The following is a 23,418-nucleotide window of genomic DNA, read 5'->3' on the forward strand; positions in this document are numbered from 1 at the left end:
GGTACTACGACCAAAAAAATATTTTGTTTTTCCTTTGGATTTCAAAACTATGTTAACTAAACGCTAACTCACTGATTTTAAAAAGACACCTGTTTATTTTAGCTGGAATTTTCTTATTTATTGGTCCGCCATTACTAACTTCAAAATCTTGAGAGAGCTGGGTCGAGGAGAAAATGACGTCAAACACTCACTAGTTTAAGAATGCAATGCGTGTGTACGCGGCCTAATTAATATGCAGCACGGGAGTTTCGGGCTTTCAGACTTTTCAACCCGTGGTTTGCATATTATAATAAATTGCGTTTACACGCTGAAATTTTAAGCTAGTGAGTAAATGACGTCATTTTCTCTAGATCCAACCCTCTGAGGTCCAATCGGCCAGTTTTGAATGTGAGTAATGGCGGACCATGGAATCCAAAACTTACACTCAAAATAAACAGCCTTTGGATAAAACTCAAAGCTCAAAATTTTGCCAGTTAGGTGTTCAGCGAACACGCTTTCAAAATCAGAAGAAAAAAAGGAAATGATTTTTTGATCGTAGTACCACTTTAAAGCCAGGATGTACATAATTGTACTTAATAAGAGATAATAGTAAACCAATAAATTAATGTAATTGTTGAAAAATCATGGTTTAAAATCAATCCCTCTTTCCTGCAGGTATTGAAAGTCTCTCCAAAGCCTGAAAAAAAGCCTGTGGATCACATTAATGATTGCCAAGAATTTGTGGAGGAAAACAGCAAATATGATTGGGAAAACGAAAAGCAGCCAAGTTATCACAACTGCCCTCAGCAGCTGTTCAGTGCAAAGCACATTTTGAGTGAAGTTCCTCAACATCTCAAATCCAAGGCAGCCAATGTTGATGCAATGTCTAGGGCTGCTAGGATACTAGCCATCACTATGTTCACAGTGCTTGAAAGATCTGTCTGTACAATTTCTGGTACAACAGCCAAGAACAGATCTCCTGGAAAGGAGCCTAAGCAGAAGTTTGATGAACACAGGCTGACTCTAATTCAAGGTAAACTGTTTCATTTAACACATAATGTGAAACAAGAAATCATTCATTTTTACTTTGTAAATACATGTAAACTCAGGGGTTTCAATAAAATTTGAAGTACTGTAGGCAGCTGGTTTAACTCAATTAGCTGACTGTATCAACAAGGAGCCATTACCTTCGTGTAGGAAGGGGCGGGGGTCTGGGGGTATGCTACCCCAGAAAATTTTGAAATCTGGAAGCTCTGTATTGCGATTTCTGTTCTGGGCACCAAATTGAGTAGAAAAGATAAAGGAAGATTTTTTATCAACAGCAACGGCTTTATTTGTAACAGTTTGTTTAAATTTATTATTAATTTTTACTTAGATACTTACAATACCGGTGAGCTGAAAATAACACTTACATTGTAATATACATTTCCTTAGGATCTTAAGTTTTAACCTTCTTTTGTAACAATTACTCAATAACAACCTGTTTTGCATAAAACGTCATGATATGTTTGTAGATGCAACTTAAAACGCAATTGAATTACGTAAAAAATGCTATGGTTGGTCTAGGCAAAAATACAAAGAAAGGTTCACTGTAGCTCGAAGATAGCAGTGTCAAATCTGATAATAATTTTAAAGTTGAGGTTAAAAAAAGTACATTCAAGTCCATCAAAAATGAATTTAGGGGAAAAAGTACCTGATTTCTCCGAGCGAAGTAGCAGAACACAGTCTGATATTAATTAAAGTTTTTTTGCAGTGAGAAATTCATTGAGGCCAAAATTATATTCTAAGTGGTTTCACTTTCAAACTCTTCAATTGCTTAAAATAATTATATTTCTTGCATGAATTTCAGATTTTCTCAGACGAATTTACCCCAAATCATACAGTGCAAGTACCGTGAACCGGAACATTGGCCAGGTGGCGATTGAAACAAGAGGCGGTCGGCACAGGCAAAATGATGAGATTGTTTTGTCGATTTTGACATCTGCTGATAGTGGCAACATTTAAGAAGAATGCCATTAACACAACGAATTTTAAGCCTTATTTAACTTAACAAGAACCTAAAATGAACATGTACATGATACAATCACCTATTTACAATATTTGTACAACAATGATTATCATAGAAGTCATTTTTTACAGCATTTAAGACTGTACGAGATAAATTTGTTGAATTTTTACATTTTGAAAGGTTCTCTTTCAGGCTGTAACATTCTTTCATTTAGTAACTGCTCCTTCTTTGAGGGCAATAAAAATGTTAACAAACGAAAAAATGTCACCTTTTTATTCTATACAGCATTGTTAACTCTTATTAACCCCTGGGAAAAACTATTGACAGATTTTTCTGTCTAATGCCAACAGATTTTACTTGTGAATTGGAAGGGACTCCTAGGGTGTTGAGGTGTCAAAGGGTTAAAGCAGTCAAAAACTATATGTCCCCTCCATAATTTGATTACTTTTAGATTTGTTAAACAAGCAAAAGCATTTTGCATTTTCCTGCATGCATGCAATTTTCTCCTTCAATTGCATGCTCACTCACCTTTTTTCTGCATGCAACTAGTCATTCCCCTGCATGCATGCACAAAGTGCCAATTTGCATGCAAGCACTGTATGCATGCTCCAGGCATACAGAGCATGCATGCTGCATGCATTCATAATTTTGGAAGGGATGTGAGAGCTGAACATTTTGTTGTTGGCATTTATACAAATTATTTTAAACCTCATTAACTTTAACTACCGGTAAGTTACTTTTTGCACTGTGCAAAAGTAACTTTTTCGGAGATTTTTACAACTAATTAAGAAGTCTTTGGGAAGGTGAAAAAACTCCTAATTTGTCTTAAACACCTTTTCCCACAGTTAACTTTTGCAGATCTTGCACATCTCCTCACAAGCTTAATCCTTGTGAAAAGGACAGAAAACGTGTGCACTGTACGTAGGTACCTCCTGTTGTCCTATACAAAGCCTTAGGAAACTTTCCTAAGGCATGGTATCAGGGCTTTATCTGGAGGTATCCAGTAGCACTCCAGGTTACTTCATTATGTTTACCGCGAGGCGTCACAATCTTGCCGCTTTGTGACAGATCTAGAAATGTTGTTTACCTAAAGGTAAACCAGAACACCAACAGACCTATAGCTATGCATGTCTCAATTGTCAGAAGAGGAATGTTACTCATCAATGACATGTCATATTGCCTGTCAAATTTTGCCAATATATTAATGAACACGATGTAATCAGTTCAAGGGACCATGTGAAAAGTGCCGTGTTCATTGGTTTTGAGATTTTGACCCTGCGTGTGACCTGTACGTACTGTGAAAAGGCTCCAGAACAAGATTCTTTTTCATAGGTTTTTTCACAGGTTTTTTTTCACAGGTTTTTTCACAGGTTTTGATTATGTGAAAAGTGCCCTGTTCACAGGTTTTGAGATTTTAGACCCTGTGAAAAAACCTGTGAAAAAGCTCCAGAGCAAGATTCTTTTTCACAGGTTTTTTCACAGGATTTTTCACAGGTTTTATTTCACAGGTTTTTTAACAGGTTTTTTCACAGGTTTTGACCCTGTGAAAAGTGCCCTGTTCACAGGTTTTCAAAATTTCACATCCTGTGAAAAACCTGTGAAAAACCTTTGAAAAAACACATGAAAATTAGTATTTCATAGCTTTTTTCACAGGAAAATTCACAGGTTTTTCACAGGTTTTTCACGGGTTCTCATCCAATAGTGTATTGCGCATCTACTGAAATTTGCGTATCTTGCTTTAAACAATGATGGATATACCTGTCACATTAAAAGGTAACAGTGTGATATTTGACACGCAAGTAGGTCTTGATGCAAGGTAACGTTGGACGATTAGTGCGCATGCGTAAGTCTTAGCATTCGCTACTGCGCATCTCTTAAAGTTTTGCTGAAAAATTGAGTTGTAGTATTTGAAATGAAATTCAAACAGCGATATCTCAGTGCTCAGTGAGATTGAAAGCTGTAGCTACGAAATAAAACACATAGCAAGACTGCATCATGAACAAACACATAAGAGGTGTTGCGCATGCGCAGGACAAATACTTAGTTATTGCACATCCAGTGAAATCACGTATGTTGCTTTAACAAATGATGGAAATGTCTGTCAGATTAAAAGGTAACGGTCTGATATTTGACATGCAAGAAAATTTTGATGCAAAGTAACGTTTGACACTTAGTGCGCATGCGTAAGTCGTAACGTTCGCTACTGCCCATCTGTTAAAGTTTTGCTGAAAAGTTGAGTTTTACAATGTGAAATGAATTTCAAAGAGCAATATGTCAGTGAGGTTGAGTGCTGTACTTACCAAATCACACACAAAGTAAGACCAGATCACGGAAAAAGAGATAAGTGGTGTTGCGCATGCGCTGAGGAAACACGTAGTATTTGCACATCCAGTGAAATCCATGTATGTTGCTTTAACAATGATGGATATGTCAGTCCGATTAAAAGATAACGGTATGAAAATTTACAACGGAGGAGATACTGATAAATACATCAGCTTTACAGTTACTGCGCATGCTTAGGTAGTTTCCTTTGTTACTGCGCATGCAGTAAACTTTGACTTAAAACTTTGGTCTTTTTATATGACATGAATTTGAAACGGCGATATCTCAGTGACATTGAGAGCTTTACCTACCAAAGGAGACATATAGTAAGATTGAGTCACGGAATAAGTCACGATGACTATTGCACATGAAATCATGAAATCACTAGTTATCGCGCATTCAGTGAAATTTATATATGGTGCTTTGAAGAATAGTGGATATCTCTGTGAAATTAAAAGACAACAGTCTTTCATTTGACATGAGACAAGAGGGTCATAGATACTTGATGTTCACAAATAGTGCTCAGACGTAAGCGATTACTTTAGTTTCTGGTATCCATTAAAGATGCCTTAAAAACCCAGTTTCATGTGCGAGGAGAGAGTGATCTATATTATGTGTCAACACTAATGTCTGTCTCACGTTAATGTTTCTTTCCATTCGTAAAGTACAAGGAGGCAGTGTGGCCGAGTGGTTAGGGCGCTTGCCTTGAGATCCGGAGATCCTGGGTTCAAGACCCGCTCTGGTCACTCTTTGAATTTGTTCCTGGTAGTCCCTGGTTCAACTTCCCAGCTGCACTTGTAAATAGCCAACTGGTTTGCCTCCGGCAAGTTGGGATTCTTAACAGTTGTAGTTGTTGTGTTCTATTGTTTCGTTGATTGTTTCATTGGCCCTGAAAAGCCCCTATGGGGAGCGGTCAATTAAGTATGTATGTATGTACAAGTTTGTACAAAAAAATATGCCCTCCTCTTGTTAACAAACAAGAGAAGGGCTTATATCCTCGTTTTTCGCTTTTACACTGCACACTGTATTTCATAAGTAGGAGTCTTAACAGTAGGATAATCAACTTTTCGCTAGAAAAGAATAGAATTAGAGTAGATATGATAGGAGAGCCGACATCGAAGGCTCAAGAAAGGAATGTCACTACGAACGCTTGGCGTAGGCACTAGACAGGAGCCCCTGCGGGAAAAAATAGACACCTGGGTGGGAGGGTGGGCTAGCATGATTTTGTCGACCTTGAATCGGTAGCACACGCCATGCACGAGAACGTGACAGCTTCCACATGTCCACTGCAATGGTACAATACAAATTTTGTCTCCTCGACTCACCACCCACTGGCTTGCTTGTCGACCAATCGTAACAATGCCAGTAGCACAATTCACGACCAAAGGCTGGTCTAATTCGATGACTCGCGAAACATTGTCTCGAGGGTGTCCTTGTGTCCACGGCTTCCACTGAAGATCGTTCGTAACCTCGTCCCATTTTACGGACACTTTGACGGACGAATTGTAACACCACACCCTGGTGCTCGTGGTTGAATCGTCGTCGGAAAAACAGACATCTAGACATCTTCCGAAAAGACCACACAATGCCGTCAAATTAGCTCCAATGTAAGTAGTACCACCACCACCCAGACAATATGGCCATCGCCCGTCACCGGGAATATGATCCACAGGAGACCATCGCTTCAATGGAATTTTCTGACTATTCAGTGCCACTGTTTGGGACACGACCACGTGAGTTGCATTGCTTGCATAACACCTCCTTCGAGACGACTTACAGATGAGATCGGGTATCGGGTATTTTTGGTTAAACACAACGCGATTGGCCGGGTCGATGGTCTGCTCCAGATCCACACACTATTCCCCAATAGGCTGCGAAGCCATGAAAATAAACGCGAAGGAATGCTACCGAAAACGTTGAAGTTGCGCTCATCATCTTTTTTGTCGGAATCAACACTCGCGATAATGAATTTACTTTTATGAATGAGCAATGATAGACTTTCAAGGATAAAATAGACATTTAAAATGGTGCTTGAAAGTGCACTGTCTCTTGTCCGAGTCACTTCGATATTTAATCTCACTCAAAGGTTTGCATGACTGCAAATCCGTGCTCTTCGCTGTGAACTTTACCTTGTGGTAAACGTAGTACTCCGGCGATCCTGTATCCTCTGGAATTTTTCATATGGTTTCCTTCAACCAAATGACTAGGGTCGACGACGACCCATGCATTCTTTTGTCCCACCGCAAGCACTGTCAGCGACAACGACGACAAAACTTGCATCTGTAAGTATGTATATTCTGGGTGCATGTCGTTAATTGTTTCGTCAAACGAAATGTTATCAATTCGGGCACCACATTCGTTACCTGGTTCAAATATTCCTCCACCCAACTCAGTGGAACAAAGGCAGGAATTTCACCTTCGAATACCATTACAAGGTTCTCTCGAGGTGTCTACGGAAGCCGGTCAATCGCTACTAGGACATGTATAGTTACCCCTCGACCCGTTTCGACCAAATGCGATGCCAACCCCTTAAACAACTTGATCCTATGAAAGGTCTGAAATGGGGAATCCTCGAATCTTACGACGACGGCAGTCGGGTTGTCCACAGCGAGAAGACACTCAGTGACCACCAAACGCTGCCTCTGTTGCATAGCGAAAGTACGCCAGGAAAATGTCACCGACATTGCAAATTCTATGATCAATTCACAGTACCTCTGTAAAACGGCACCCTCGTTCGGAATATGTTGAATATCTAGAATAACAAACTCGCACACAGTTGCCAAGCGAAACGTTTTGTCGAGAGCGTATTTCTCAGCTTGAATGGCGAGACGCTGAAGGTTATCGAACTGTCGCAAATCATTGACAAGCCGTTTGTTATTTATTGGCGTTTCACTTCGTAAGGCCACAACGAAAGCTATGGTTTGTCTCACGATATTGTTCAAATGTTCGCGGTGACAGAATTTCGCGCGTGGATCTAAGAGACCATCGAGTTTTTCAAAATTACAACGAACAGCCTCAGTTTCTTGGAATGCTAGTACCCACGCTTTGTATTGTCGTAGGGTGATGTGCGCTTCATCATCGGAAATCGCTCCTTCCATTGATCGAGTGTAATCTCTTCTAACAGAGGTGATGTCGGTGGCGTGGTGACGTTGCTAATCTGATCTTCGTCCCACGAACCAGGATGGATATCAATCTGTGAACCATACAACTGGTCATGCAATTCCGCTAAAATCCTTTCGGCTTCTTCTATGCGCTCTACAAGAGTCAACAAGTGACTTTCGTGGTCAGGTACGTTTTCGTCGAGTTGGATCAATTTTAACTCTCTATTAGCAATCAAATTTCCCAGGTCTTGTAAGCGCTTTTCCATCTCTCTTGAATTTTGCATCGATGGTATCTGGGGTAGGCGAGACGTTTCTGACGCACCTTGGAAGTAGTCCTCTTCAAACTGTGGTGCATCATCTTGGTATTCCATGGACAGATTAGCCGTTCTTAGTTCGTTTTCGAGATGCGCCACGTGACGTTGTAGTTGTTTCATGGTCTGGCCATCGGCAACTCGAGCCTCTCGAAGTTCTTGTAATTGTCTTGTCAGTTGTTCGTTGAGAGACGCCAATCGGTCTTTTTCTTTGTGAATCTCTTGCAAGTGCCGCAACCGAGCTTCCAACTCGCTAGTGTTGCGTGTCAACTGATCGCGTTCCAAGCGGATCTCTGCGAGACGGCTAGGTGTTGCTTCATCGAGTTGTATGTTAAACGAATCCACTTGTTTTTGCCATTCGATTTGTGTTTTTTCGTGCTCTTTGAGTAATTGATGATATTCTTTGGTTTTTTGATCGAGGTTCTGCTCGACTAGATGCAGTTGATTCTGACATTCTCCTACCTGATTTTGGAGAATCCGCTGATTGGCTTCATACTAGAGTTTTTCCTCTGTACAAAGAGACTCTCGATCTTTGTCCGTTCATTCTAGTTCCTTGTTACGAGTTCTTGTTTGTTCAATATCATTATTAAGACACTCTATTTCTGCACCCAAATCCAAAAATCCTTCGTAGCACTCGGCCTGATAACGTGCATACTCCTCTTCTATTTTTTGTTTTGTCATCGGAGATGAGATTGCATTCAGTGGTCACTCGTGTGAGGTTTTCTTTGTATGTATTTAGTGTTATCTCGTACCCTTGGTCTTGATCGGCTTTTTGTGACTTTTCGGAGTTAACCTGAGTGACAACCGAGCTCCCCTTGCAAAATGAATTCCCAGTTTTCCTAGGAAATCCTAGGAATTCTTAAAAATTCCCAATTATGCGAATAACCTCTGATCTGAAAAGCTTGGAATTACTGGGAATTTCTGGCAAAGGAAGATTCCAGTTTTGTCAGAACTTGGAATTCCTAAATTTATTATTCAAACTAAGCCTTCAGTAATTTTTTACATTAATATGCATTTCCTCCCTAAGCAGCAGTCAAATATGTTAAACAAAAAATTCCAATTACTGCAATGTACTCATATCTAACCTAGTTACAATCCTCAAAGTGTTCTTGGATTCCAGGTTCATTAAAGGGTTTGTGATGCCAAATTCATAAAACATTCATCAACTGTTCCTTGGTACACAACATGTGTAACAATAATTACAGGTACTTCGCTAATCTTCATTGCTGCTTGCTCTGTTTTTGTGACTGATTGCCATTACTTGTTTTGCTATTGTCATTCTCACAAAACATTTTTTGTCAGAGTTTCAATAGTTGTGGATCATCTGCACACATTTGGCACACGGACAAGACAGAGGTGGTCACCGTTCCCATCGAGAAATAACACCTTTTCCTTGATTTCTTCAATTCGTTTTACTTGAAACTCTGATTTGAAAATATTTTTTAAAACAAGACTTGTTATTAGTAGTGAGAAGTGTACAAACTAAGATCCTTCTTATAACTTAACTTCTTAAATGTCCCAGTTACTGGACCTCCTAAGAAATATTACTTCTTTTTATGCAAGTGAAAAGTGCAAGTCACACTTCATTAATAACAGCTCTGAAGTTTACTTGTTGTTCTTCTCTGAGTCAGCTATCAACAAAATTGTTTTATGTTTTGTAGGTCTGGTATAAAAATTTACTAGTAGTATAAAATGACAAGCTTTGAAGAAGTCAGTTCTGATGATGACTTCAACTGCTTTCATTATAATTTCTAATATTCAAATTTATTTATACCTTTCTTGCTTCATCCTTAATGTGTGATGACCAGCCTCACTAAATAAGAATGGATTCTGGAGGTCCGGCTGTACTTCTCTAAAGACTGCCAATGTGATACCAGACTGCTTATCCCACACAAAATACTCGACCTCTCCAACCTTGCCGCATGCAAACAAGACAACATAGGCATTTCTCTTTACCATTCTGGTATACTCCTTAGAGTAAAACACTTGTCCATTCTTGACAATTCGTAGCACTTTAACTTTGTTGCCTCCATTAACTTCCATGTCAATCTTCTCCGCTAACTCCTGTGGTAGCCCTACCAGTTTCTTGGCTGCTCCACCAATGCAGCAATTCTCTGTCTCCTTTAGATTTTTAACTCTAAAACATGAACGAAAAAAATAAGTAGATTAACATATTTCATACACAGTGTATTTTTATCCTTGCCTCTAAAACCCCAGACAGGGTTTAGAACACATGAAAGTTACAAATTTCGAGGCAAATAAAAGGTGTGGGATACACACTCAAGTGAAGGAAAGTTGGGCCCTAGGGATACCCACGCGGCTAAGTCATCTCATTAACCTGCTGCATTGCCAGCGTGGTAGCCTTGATGGTGTAATGGCTTAGCATGCCCGACTAGTAAACAGGGAGAAGTGGGTTCGAGTCCCGCTCAGGGCAAAAACCAATTTTTCGGATGGGTGTGTCAAAAGGTAAAATGCACGGTATGTGTTCTTTTCTCCTGTATATAAATTCAAAATTGCACAATTATAACTTGTTTCTCCAAATGAAGTTGGAAAAGTAAGTTATTAATTTATTTCATTTAAATATATAACACTTCAATTATACAGTGGAATCCTCTTAATACAGTCACAACTGACTATTTGAACTTTTTCATGCAAGTCGTTTACGAAGTGTATAGGGCACGACCCTATTTATAATTGTGTCAGTGGGAATAATGCTTGTGCATTAACATCAATTCCGGTCAGGAATTCGACCTGTCATGCGATTAAGTAAGACCTTTCACCAAAACCTTTTTCCACATCACGTTCATCCATGAACAATTTCCACGAGCGATTTAAAGAACATACCATATGAACTATCTGACGACACGGGAAACATGGATCTTGCAGCGAAAGAGAACTGGCACGATAGTTCGTCAGAAGATGAATTGCGACCGGTGGACGAGGCTTTGGATGCCCTCAAACACCTAAAGGAAGGCGTTCGCGATCTAGAGGGTGCAATGACCTTGTATGCAGAGCACGAACCAACAGATCCACACGATACGAAAAGGCATCCTTTTAGGGCACAGTTCTTTAACACTTACCAAGGTAGGAATTTATAACTTATATTTTTGCCAATTGAGTGGCCCCATACAGGCAGAACTACTGTCAAATGAATAGTAGTACTGTTGCAACAGTGGTATTCAGTTTTCCTAATTACCTTTATTTCAGTGCTGAAGGTCACAGTTCAAGCTCTTGAGGAGATGCTCTTGGTCAACAAAGTTCTCGACCACCGCTTCTTTAAGTCGGATTGAGAAAGCCGCCATTACCAGCACATACCATATTTACTCGATTAACCGCAGATGGAAGGAAAAGTACCAATAAACGCGGCCTTCAAATAAACGCCGCACCCAATCAGAAAAATACACATTACAACTCGGTGATCTAAACTATTCTTGGAAATGTATTTTATTGTATGAAGCTGTTTTTTAAGTTCGAAGTGGCCATACTTTGAAGCTCTTTCTTCAGAATTTTCCCAATGTGCAGTTGCATTGTTGAGGCCAAGAATTTTGCCGGCATAACGAAGCCAACCTTCCTCTGGAACTTTGAAGATGTTGCTGTTTTCCATAATATTCTTAAAAGGAACCACCTTAATTGTTGTAAATGATTTAAATAAACGTCGTCCTTGAACAAACGCCGCGGCATTTAATTGAGTAAATACAGTATTGCAACTTTCCACACGTGCCTTTTGCAAAAACATCATATATTTTATTGAAAAATCTTACTTTAGATTTTCACCCCCCACCCATCACGTACACAAGAAGCGGAAAGGATTAAACCTTTTTCCGAAAGTGCATGGTAAATAATTAGCAGCAGAAGTGTTTATTGTTTGAAATGCTTATCGAAGCTATCCTAAAATAAAACGTGTGTCAAGTAACAATCAGATCACGCTCATATGAAAAGATGATTGCCTCCAATTACACTTTTAAGTATGTGGTGATGTTTGTAGTGTTCTTGGTAGCAGCTGAAATGCTGGAAATGGGTGGTAAAATTGACACTACACTGAATATGGGACCATTTAAAAACTTGTACGTCAAGCTTGGACACTCGTATGTAACTTGAAAAGATTAGAATAAAAACTTAACCAAAATCATTGTCATTTACGGGAGGGACACTAAAACAGCGGATATAGGGGTGGGAATTTTTGGCGTGGATGCCGAATCCGGAGTTGTTGGATCACATTTTACTGCTCTGACTTGACACGTCAGTAATGGTCGGCAAGGCACATATTTTAAGGTGTAAAAGTACAGAAACATAACACCCGAAATGCATTTTATCTTCAACTCGCTGGGTCGAAAAAAGGATTAATATGTCTTGTCGTCAGTAAACAAAACTCCCGTCAAAGGCTCTACTTCAGTGGAAAGATGGAAGAGTAAGCCGCCTCGCTGTTTCGAAGATAAAAAATGAGCGAAGTGAAATTGCAGTTGGCAAAGAGGTCCAGGCGTGGTGGAACGATGAAAACGATCTACACAGCTGCCAGATTTTGTACTTACATGGTAAGCTCATTTCATTCTTTCTCGGTCACCTTTTTCTCAATACATGTGCCATGTGTACAATGTAGTATTCTGAGTTTTTGATTACAGAGTTTTATTTTTTTTCCAATACATTTATATGCATTTGTCCAAAAGGTAGATTTTCATCCGTCCTTATTCTTTGCTCTCAACAGATGATGCAACGGTTCTTCTCGAAAAGGAAAGAGAGTTTTTGAAAGATCCCAAGTCCTTCAAAATGGTTGCAAGTATCCAAAGGGACGAGGATACGTCACAGCATATTCCAAAACCTCCGGTAAAGGTAATTGCTCGTTTTTCTCACTAACAGTAGTGTACAGATTATTAGGGAGTTTGAGAAAGCATGACGGCTACGGTGACGAAAACGTCACTTCAAAATATAACTTTGAGATATTCTAAGCATTTCGGGATTATTCAATCTTGTTTCTATTAAGTGGCCTGTCACTGGATTAGTACGGACGGATTTGAAGTAAAGAGCGAGACTGAAAGACTCACTGTAGCTAGTTTGTCCACGTTGTCGTCAAAACCTTAAATTTGGTAACTTCACATAGTAATTTTGACGAGTACGGAGGAGAAATGTTGAAAAAAGCGTGCCGCGCTTGCAGCACGATCATTTTGGTTCTTTTAACCAATAATATTACTGCTTTTTGGCGTTGTTGTTGCCGTAGCCGTCGTCGTTTCTTAAACTCCCTATTGTTGTTAACTACGGCTAACTTCCGTAAAGGTCCTATTTATTGGCGGCAGAAATAAAACATCACCCTGTAAAAAGATTTCATGTATTTCGCTTTTTATTTTTCGTTATGTTAGGGGGCTACATTACGGACGAGTACCTAAAAACGCTAATTACGAGAGCGCATTGTAAGGGTTCAGGTTTCCCACGGGCGATACGACTGTGTGTACGCGTGTCATGATCATTCACTTAGGGCATGTTCGATTGACCCTATTCCGGAATAAGAATACGTGATGTGATGATTAAAACGGTATTGGGACCCCAGATCTCCAAAGAATAAATTTCGTTTGTGGCTAGGCTTGCGGGAAGTAAAATTGCCATCATCAGCTGTCAACTTGAGGGGGATAAGTTTGTTTTTCATTAGGTTTTAATATCATAACGTGTTCTTACTTCGCAGCATCAAGCACGGAACATTGACGACCAGAATAACAAAAGAAGAGTCACGGCCATGTTTGAAGACTCGGGCTCGGAACAGGAGAGTGAGAAAGAAATTAAAACTACGGTGGACAGAATCGTTGAAGCAAGCGAAAAGGCTGATGAAACAAACAGTGAAAGCGCGATGGTTGATGTTTCAAATAGTCATGTTATGACACTGTTACATCAGAGCCTCGCCGTGACAAATGAGATCCTCATCAAATTAATTCGATTGAAAGATCCCAACGCGAAATGATGCGAAGCATCGAAGATCTATTCTCAATCGTAAACCCGGTTCTTAATTTGACCCCCCATGATGTCTCCAAAAAAACATGAAGCGTCATTGACCATGTATACCCCGGGCATACCTAGACAACCCCAGCTGGAGATATCTCTGGAATGTAGCCAGAACGTTTCCCACCAAAATGTGAGCCCCGTTTTTTCCTTTGATCTCCCTGAACAACCCCACCAAGGAAATCAAATTGTAACCATAAACACGAACGATTTAAGGGATTGCGTGGCATCTGCAGCTCACTCTGAAATGGGTGAATTTTCAAAAGTAATTGACATCGATATGGATACGTTAGTCAAGTTAAAAGATAAAGCTTTCTCAGAGACGAAATTCGCTGTTCAGCTATTCAAAAAGCTTTTTAAGGACGAAGAGATAAAAAACAAAAATGTTAGCGGGGCAAAGGGAAAGGAACCTTTAGACCCCGTTAGAATAGAAAAAAAAACAGTATTTTTTTGAAATTTACCCATGTCTGGAGGAAGAAGATAAAAAGAAGAAATGGTCAGAGGCTTGCGAAGGTGTCAACAATTATATAAGGGGGCAGAAACGAACAAAGGCAAAGCAGACAAAGTAGATCACTTTACCAAAGAGACAAAAAAGGGCGCTGCATTTTATTGTATTTTACCAAGTTATTTTAATGTGTATTATATTGTTTGATATTTGCTAGTTGGATAGTGTTAGTAAGTTACGAGTAAAAGATATCACACAAGTTAAGGACAGAAATCATTTGACAAGTGAAAGTGTTAATGGGTCTTTAATGATAGGTTCATTCCCCATAAACGTGAACACAAACATATCATTAAAATATCTGAAAAATGACAAAAGTTAGTGCCTGGATCATATCACCACTTGTTACTACCGGTAGTGGGTTGAGAAACCAAACAGAATTGCATATTTATCGATTTATGTGCACACCTAACAGGGGCACCCAACGTCAATTTTCGGAAAATATGTGTTCGGAAGACGATTTGAGAACTAGAATTTTTGGAGCATTTTTTGTAAAATATCTTGCTTGCCTGCCTGTCCTAGGATTTTCGAACATCTGAAAAATGGTATAATTGCCCATTTTAAACAGATTTTTACCCTAAAAAGGTCACCTAAATTTTTCGGGAGCCTTTTTTCTGGCGGAAATTTTCGAAAAGGTCCGTTTTGATCCCTATAATTTTCGGATCACTAGTCTTTCAGCTAGGAAATCCGAACAGATAGAAAATTTTTAGGGGATAAAAATATGCCTATAGCTACCGCTTAAATACTAAAATACGTTTGACAATGCTATGTTTAAGTGGTTTTGAACTATATTCCAGTTGGGTGCCCCTGACCTAAGAAAAGTGTCAAACAGTTTCTGGGTCAGACATATGTCATAAAGCAGAGGGCTCTACCTGTTTGGGGATGTCAAGACCCCTACTTCGGCGATGGCTTGTGCTTGGCGTTCTTTTTTTTTTTTGCCGCTTAGTAGGGAGCGTGATCGTGGGTTGGTATCTATTTTGCGTAAACACGGTGATAAACAACAGCACAATCGTTTTCCGTAATCAATGATGTCATGGCAACACCGCGAAATGAACAATGGTTCGCTCAGAGCTCTTGAAATGATCCCTGTGACAGATATCCGGAGTTTTCAAGTTTATGCTTCACCTACTAAGATGTCATTACCTTTGCATATACTTCAAACCACTGAATTTTTTATCCCACACTTTCAGTCTCACCTTCGCCGTTTATTAACAGCTTGCTTCGGAAGGTTCAGAAACTAGAAAAAGAAGTGAGACATCAGCTATTTAGAAGCATTTTAAGTAATCAGACATTTGCATGCGTTCAGCCTGGCCTGGGGGCAAAATCATTACATTTCAATGAACCTAAACAACAAATAATAACTCTAAGTGCACTGCAAATACGGCTGCCAGCCACAAGTCTACTTCTACCCAATATGTTTTTTCTATTCAGGCCGATTTTTCCGCAGTAAATATTGTAGCTCACGACTTTTAAGGACAAGCAATTATCTTTAATAAACGATTGTCACGAAACAAAGGCAGGACATATTTAAGGAAAATGTCCTACATAATTTTCCCTACAGGTCCTCAAATGCGATATACAGTAAAAGCTAATTTATAAATTTGCACGCTAGATTTACATGCATGTCAGAAAAATACGATAAACAATACAGATTTGCCCGACAGCTATCCTTCAATTGAGACACGATGCACGATGCATTATACACGATACCTCTTTCTCGACGCATGATCCACACCATCCGCTATACACGATACTTCTTTAGCAACGCATGATGTACGATCCACTTTGCACGATATACGCAAAAGATGCACGATGTACGAGTGTGTGAACACGATATTACGCTTTTGTTAACCAACAACGTGCACGTAGCCTGTTATGATGAACATCTTACAGAGTAAATGTACGGGCTTTGTCAAGCTCGATGTTTTTCAAATTACACAACTACGCCAATATGTGATTGTTCAACAGCACATTACTACGCTATTACGATGGACATTTTAAGCCGGAAAAGCAAAAGGACAGACATGTACCCCTGTTCGTACATTTGGTACATTTCATGGATCGAAGAGACGTTTAAAAACTCACGACACTGAAGACTCCGTAAAGCAAAGGAAGGAAAATCCCATTGCTGCCCTTTCCGTTGTCTCCCTCCCCTCCCTAACCAAGTGGCTGATAAAAAAAGGTTGCAAGTGAAAAGAAACAAAAAAGGGTATGACGCTGTTGCGAAGTGAAGAAAAGAAAAAAACGGTATTACGCTGTTACGGAGTAATAAGCAAAAAACGAAAAAACAGCAAGTCTAAAACAGGCAACATATGAATTTTTGGAATTGTTGTTAACCATGTATTAATTATTGATCTCAAATCAAAACCCTTAAAATTTTCATTTGAGTGTTCACTGGGTATCAGGGTTCATGCATGTAACTTAAATATGCCTAAGTTATTGGCTGTTGCCCTCATGAATAATTAATTGTCAACTACTGGCTCAAACTGAGAATGGAAGCTTCCAACTGGTCCACATGGTACAACACGGAGGAAAACAAACAACTCTACCTTGCCCAGTTCCAAGTAAAAGGAGATATTGCATTAGAGTATGAGAAGATTGCTGTGAACCCTGGACAGCATTCCCTGGCTAAACTGATGTTAAATTTGACACAGTGGAAACTTGGACAGCAAGTCAACAAACTGCAAGTGAAAGAATTAATAGAGCCTCAAGCCTTCTGCCAGTTCATAGATTCTGATTGGCATGATGCCCGATACGTCAGCTGTATCTATGAACAATGCATGGAAGTCCATCGTGAGGAAGAAAAATGTCTCTCCCAATCTGAACATCTTTGTGCCTTTTTTACTGCCTTGCTCCGCACACTTGCGGCTTCATGAAGCCCTGGAACCATTGAACAAACGGTCTCGTCTTTTGACACAGACAGTGTGATCATCGTCCATTCCCTCAAAGAAGTAGATCCTGTGCTGGGCGATTATTTGGGGGATGAATTAACCAATGGGGGATTTCATCACCGAGTCTTGCTCGGGAAGACACAAGACTTACAGCTATCGTGTGAGAAAGGGAAGATTTTCAATGACCGTAGAGAGGATGAAGCAACTCAATTACAAAATGTTGCGTGAAAACACTTTAAATGAATTGCAATTCACCATGCAAAATCTGTGGCACACAGACACACAAAATCGTCCGCGCTCCTAAAGAAGATCAAGTGTGGACCAAAGAAGCCCACAAAGATTACAAGCTGGTATTTTATAAGCCTGTTAGGCTTGGCTTGGTGATCACCTATCAGCACGGATATCAAGCCCTTGACTGTGAAGAAGAAGAACTAATTGTCACTTTGGCCAAAATAATGAATGAAGACGATGAATGAAAAATGCCCTACAATTTTTAGTCTCATTAGTATTATCGTTATCATTGAATTCAAAAGCAACATTTTCAAACGTACAAAGGCATCATCTCTGCTTGTACATTCGCTAACAGCTTTTTAAAATTATCATTGAATTTAAGAAACAAACGTTTTCATTCTTCAATTCTTAAATCGAACAATGGTTTTGTTGAAGCTTTACTAATGCAAAAACATTTTTCCTGACTTCCTTTGCAGAGTTTCGCGCCAGCCAACATGATAACAGGACTCTTCTTCAGTAAACCCGCTGAAGGGGAATCATATTCTCGGCCAAACGAGTCGGCCATGTTTTGTGTTTCTTAAGACTCTGCGAACTATCTTAAGGACTTGCTTGTCATTTCTCACCTTACGGAGTTCTTGTAAGTGTCTTCATTTTACTAGTTAAGTCCACTTGTATTGTATTGTCATTTTTGCGTTCCTATTCGATTGTAGAATGGTTCCCTCATCGTTGGCATTAAAGTTAATTTTGTTCATCGAGAAGGCTGTTTCTTCATGAAGGAACCATTGTAGTCATCGCTTGTACAATCCCCACGTGCGATTTCAAGACCGATGACATCTCCGAGGCCCTCGTCATTGCTCTCCTGGCAAACCACGGCTTGGCCCATCAGTGCACATTGCCTAACACAACTGGTCCTTCGTGGTCCAAAACTCGAACGGCCCAAAGTAAACATTGGCGTCTCGACAGTGGAATGGAACGTGTTCAAACGCCGCTGGGAAGTTTTCCGTACTGGTTTGGGCATCGATGATCAATCTGCACCCTCCCAGTTGTTTCAATGTCCAGAAAATGAGCTTGGTGACAGTCTCCTAAAAGCCAACCCACATGCCGCTTCCAACACTCTACCAGACCTGCTTGCTGCCATGCGTTCCCTCGGAGTAATACCAGTTGCAACTGGTGTCCTACGCACCGAGCTACTGCAACTACGTCAGGAAAGGGACGAACCGTTCCGCGCATTTACAGCAAGGATTCGTGGGAAAGCCGAAACCTGTGCCTTTAGTACACGGTGTGAATGTGAGAAAAACGTCGACTACACAGGCCATGTCATAAGAGATGTCCTCCTTAATGGGATATCCGACCCAGACATCTGCCGTGAAGTTCTTGGGACCAAGAATGTTCTTCAGACCCCCGTTAATGACGTCATTGCCCTGGTGGAAAACAAGGAGATGGCACGGAACGCCCTCCCGTCATCAACCCTGTCTGCTGTCTCGTCATTCAAGCGCTAACAGGAACCACCGAAAGAGCCCCCTTCGGAAACCCCGTCTCGAGCAGATCAGGCCAAACAAGTGGCATGCCCAGATTGCAAAAACCTCTTCAAGATTTTTACGGAGGGGACCCGGGGCTGGAACACCAAACCCCATACAGTGTGCCTCAATTGCTATAGGGTTCGCCGCCGCAGGAAGCGCCTACAGCTTACGCCCCCAGCCCCCCCCGCCCACCAGTCAGGCCGTCGAATCAGACCCGATATCCCAAGTTGCCTCATTTACTTCCGGCACTGCCCGCCGGCGACGTCGCCGCAAACATGTTCCAGCCAGACATGGCATCGTCGGTAGATGTGCACCAGTAACACTTGACCACCACATCTTTACTAAGGGCGAGTGGACACGGGCACACCTCAGAGACCACCCCAGAGTCCCAATCACTATCTCCATTGACACCTCAGCCCAGGCCAGATATCGTACGCCCAACCGCACCTCAAACACTCATGCAGAGACCTCAGCCATCGCCGACACTGGCGCACAATCTGACTTGTGGTCGATGAAAGACTTCTTAGCGTGCGGGTTCTCGCGCGACGACCTACTACCCGTTCGTCTTGGCTTGTCAGCCGCCAACCGCTCTCCCATTTCTATCGAGGGCGCATTCTTCGCCAAGCTCACCACGAAGCTCCACAATGGTGAGGTGACCTCGTGCCGCTCCATGGTTTACGTCAGATGCTCCGTCCAAGCCATGTACTTGTCATACGACTCGTTGCTCAACCTTGGCATCCTCTCCAAGGACTTCGCATCACTCACAACGGCGAACATGCCTAAGGAGGGGTGCCACACCAGACACTCTGACGCCGTGGATACCAACCGTATGCCACCTCTCATTAATGCTGTGCGGTCTATTAATGGTGGCTGCACCGCCACAAGTGACCCACATGACACCACGTGCTCATGCCCTCAACGTGACGCTTCACCACCACGTCCCTCCGAGTTGCCGTTCCCCTGCACTCCAGAAAACAACAGACGAATGAAAGCGTGGTTACTTGACAGATACGCCTCCTCAACATTTAACACGTGCCCGCACCGGGCATTACCGAGCATGGAGGGGCTACCGATTGAGATTCACGTTGAACCTACTGCCACCCCAAAAGCAAGCCACACCCCGGCCCCAGTGCTCCTACACTGGCAGCAACGAGTGTACGAAGATCTCCTACGCGACGAGGCTCTTGGTGTCATAGAACGCGCGCAATATGGCGAACCCGTGACGTGGTGCCACCGCATGGTTATCACACGAAAGCATGATGGCTCCCCCCGCCGCACAGTAGATCTCTCCCCACTAAACAAATTTTGCAAACGTGAGACATTCGCTACGGAGACACCCTTCCACCTGGCACGTCGTATCCCCAAAGACACATGGAAAACAGTCACGGATGCCTGGAACGGCTACCACAGTGTACCTCTGCGCCAGACCGATCGCCACTTGACCACCTTAGCACAGATCAAAGCATGTATTGAATTTCATCGGAATCTCACATAAAAAGCCAGTCCTCCATTTTTCCTTACAAATGATGGTCGGGTTTATTTTTCTGTTTTTCTTGACTGATTCCTTAATTTTTTATGACAGGGTCACCACTGAGGACGACAAGGACAGGGTTAAATCAATCCTCTTCAACACAGCCCAAGAACGTCTAGTGGAAATACAGAGGAATCGAATTAAAGCAGAAGCACGGAGAAAGGAAGTGAGAAAAGGATTGACAGCTGTTGATAAAATAGTAAAAGAAGTCATCACAACATGTAATATCAACCCATTTCCAGAGCTAGATAACTTTGCAGCCTCTTTAAGGCATGAAGTTGACAATACTATTGACTCTTCCCAATGTTTATCTAAGTAACAAAGTGTATCAAGTAGATTTATTTATTGCCAACGAGCAAGCCGAGCGAACCCGCAAAGCTTGCGGGGATAATGCCACACAAAGTTATTGAAAATTCTCAATCGTGTTGTGAAAAGTGTAAGGTAAGTGTATGTAGTGTAAGGTAGAGATTTTAGTAGGGACCAATGAAAGTGTGTGTTTGATGTGTGATGTCATTAGACAAAGTTGAATGATGCACGCGACAATTGATGATCTTGTGTTTGGAGGTGAGAGAAAAAACATTTTTTCACATTTCCCTGACCATTGTGTTATGTACACTTGCTTTGAGTCTTCTTTAATATTTGTTTTTGAACCCATTGAGTGAACGATCTCAAAACTAAATCGGCATATGTGTTTTTATCGGCCGCTGCTGTCAAATTCGGATTTCAGCCGTGAGTAGAGAAGTTTGTTTTTCATTTTGTAACCCTTGAGTTGTGAACAATGTAATTTTCAAAAGCAATATGTTGTCTACAAAGTACACAATTCAATGATCAATTTGACTCATAATTCATGGCTGTATCTTGCAAAATAAAAATTCTACAAGTGAAGCAACTCTTATGTGTGAGAGAGTTTGATTCCCCATTACATGTTTCACACTGAAAAGTCTGAAAATGCTCTGCCGATCTTGTACATGACACAGCTTTTATTCAACTTTATTATTGTATATTCCTGTTAAAATTACGGCCGTTCAAAAATTACAGCAGTACTTTCCATATTACTGCAAAACACGTTGACATCTACATTGTTGTTGGACATACAAAGTGTGCAATTTCTTATGTTGCACTATTGTTAACTAGAAAAGTTGAGTTTGAGATCTGATGCAAATCTGCAAACTATGTATTGAATTGACTCTTTCGTTGGCACTCAGCGATAGCTATTACTAGTTAGTAAGACGAACTGCAAGTGAATCTTTAAAGTATAGTAAGATGACCACTTTCCTCGAGTTGTAGTTTATGCATCTGCGATGATGGTTATTTGATTTCAAGTGCAAAAATATTACTTTGTTGCCTAAGGATGAAGACGGATTGTATCGCGCCATTTTAAAAGCGGTATTACCATGCCCAGACAAGTTCAGGTTACCGTAGTTATTCGGTTATAAGGCACACTCGGTTATAAGACGCACCCCAAACTTAGCAATTTAATCAAGCTAAGTTCTCAAACTGAAAATTACACGAAAATACTCGTTTATAAGATGCACCAAAAAATTGAGAGTCATCAACAGGATGTGATGATTTGAGAACAATTATCGTTACACAATTGGCATGCGAACTCGTTTTGTTAACATAAACAAAGTGAAAAAGTCACGCATTTAATGATATTCATAAAAAAAGCTAAAAGTCCACACCTGAAATGATAAACATACAACGCATACACGTTTATTTGAACCTTCCGACTTAATAAATAGTCAGCGTTCAGACTTCAGACTTCAGACTTCAAGCAAAAGCCGAAAAACTCCCACAAAAGTCATATTCAGAGGTGTTTGACAGCTGAATATCAACATGCCACCAAGAATGCAAATTTCAAAGCACAAGAAAGGCTGGATGAACGAAGAAGGTATGTTTTATCTCCACACTGTTTGTTCAGAGCAGAAACTTTTCATATGAGCGACAAACACGATTCCCGGAATTCGAAACAAGGTTTGAATGATTGTATTGTTGTCTTGGGTATCACATTACTGAGCACGTGCTTTTAAGCACGTCTGCAAATTTCCGTTTGTTTGCTTTTCTCTTGAAGTCGTTTAGCGTTCTTAAGGTCTCTAAAAGCACTATTCTTTTTTAATAGACAACTAGTGTCCTTTTCTTGTGTTGTTTAAACTGCAAGTTCTTCTCAAATTGTGATCTTAAGATTTTGTTGCACGAAAATACTTGACTATAAGAAGCAGCCCAATTTTACCACTAACTTGTCACCCAAAGACAGATTTTTCTTCAAAAAACCGTGCGCCTTATAACCGAATAACTACAAGACAAACCAGTGTTGCCCTGTTTTCCAACTACGTTTAATGAAAACTGACGTCAGTGGTTTCTCATTGGTCTGTGATGACATCACCTCTACCTCATTGGCTCCCTGTCTTTCCCAATGTTCTTTTTGCTATATATTTGTGCTACCACAGGGGTGGTTGGGCGGATACACAACAGAGGCATACAACACACATCTCTCTTACATTCTCAATAAAGAAACCTTTGGGTACCTACGTGACTGACAACCAATCTTCCTTCTAACAGCAGTGCACCAGCTGACACAGACAGACCCTGTTGTGAATAATGACGAGCAAGCACTGGCGACCTACTGACACGAGCAAAAGTCCTAATGACCCTGCCCAGTTGATTCTCCACATCTGTTCAACGATCCAGATGTCTATCACACACAGACATGGCAAACCCCAGTACCTCGTCAAATCAGCAAATTACCCAGATTTAGAAAGAACTTGGGAGCCTGAAAAAATTATCCTCTACCACTGTTTCCTGCATGCCTTTCATAAGAAGTCTAAGTAGACCTCACTAACACTAACCACCTTATTATTTCTCTTGCCTTCCTTAGATACCTTAGCTGACTTTTATGATTTTGACGAAAATTGTAGGCATGTTTCTTACCAACTTGAGTCTCTAATGCTTTCTCAGAATCCATAAGCAATAGTCTTATACCAAGACACCAAACTGCTTAACTTCTTTGTTGATTTTCACGTTCCCAATATAGGCCATGATT

At 40.8% G+C, this 23,418-nt stretch overlaps 2 protein-coding genes and 1 pseudogene across 2 annotated transcripts; 1 reads left to right on the top strand and 2 right to left on the bottom strand.

Moving 5' to 3' along the window:
* Nucleotides 1-7,340: 7,340 nt before the first annotated feature.
* On the bottom strand, nucleotides 7,341-9,000 carry LOC138031912 (BICD family-like cargo adapter 2). The gene is made up of 2 exons (XM_068879520.1): nucleotides 8,983-9,000; nucleotides 7,341-8,183 (listed from the first exon to the last, which is right to left on the bottom strand). Exons 1-2 carry the CDS (start codon nucleotides 8,998-9,000, stop codon nucleotides 7,341-7,343), a joined length of 861 nt encoding a protein of 286 aa, XP_068735621.1.
* Nucleotides 8,541-18,144, bottom strand: LOC138033010 (uncharacterized). The gene is made up of 4 exons (XM_068880743.1): nucleotides 17,951-18,144; nucleotides 15,349-15,442; nucleotides 9,496-9,858; nucleotides 8,541-9,145 (listed from the first exon to the last, which is right to left on the bottom strand). The coding sequence occupies exons 2-4, from the start codon at nucleotides 15,354-15,356 to the stop codon at nucleotides 9,124-9,126; spliced, it is 393 nt and encodes a 130-aa protein (XP_068736844.1). The 5' UTR covers nucleotides 15,357-15,442; nucleotides 17,951-18,144; the 3' UTR covers nucleotides 8,541-9,123.
* On the top strand, nucleotides 16,698-20,342 carry LOC138031913 (uncharacterized; annotated as a pseudogene).
* Nucleotides 20,343-23,418: the final 3,076 nt, after the last annotated feature.

This window comes from Montipora capricornis, chromosome 14, assembly GCF_036669925.1.
Source record: "Montipora capricornis isolate CH-2021 chromosome 14, ASM3666992v2, whole genome shotgun sequence".
NCBI classification, from domain to species: domain Eukaryota; kingdom Metazoa; phylum Cnidaria; class Anthozoa; order Scleractinia; family Acroporidae; genus Montipora; species Montipora capricornis.

What these genes read in the sequence shown, in the direction of transcription:
- LOC138033010 (XM_068880743.1), bottom strand. An exon ending in TTAAGGATGAAGCAAGAAAG is followed by an intron (nt 9,146 to 9,495) that starts GTATAAATAAAT and finishes TTTTCAAATCAG; the next exon opens with AGTTTCAAGTAAAACGAATT.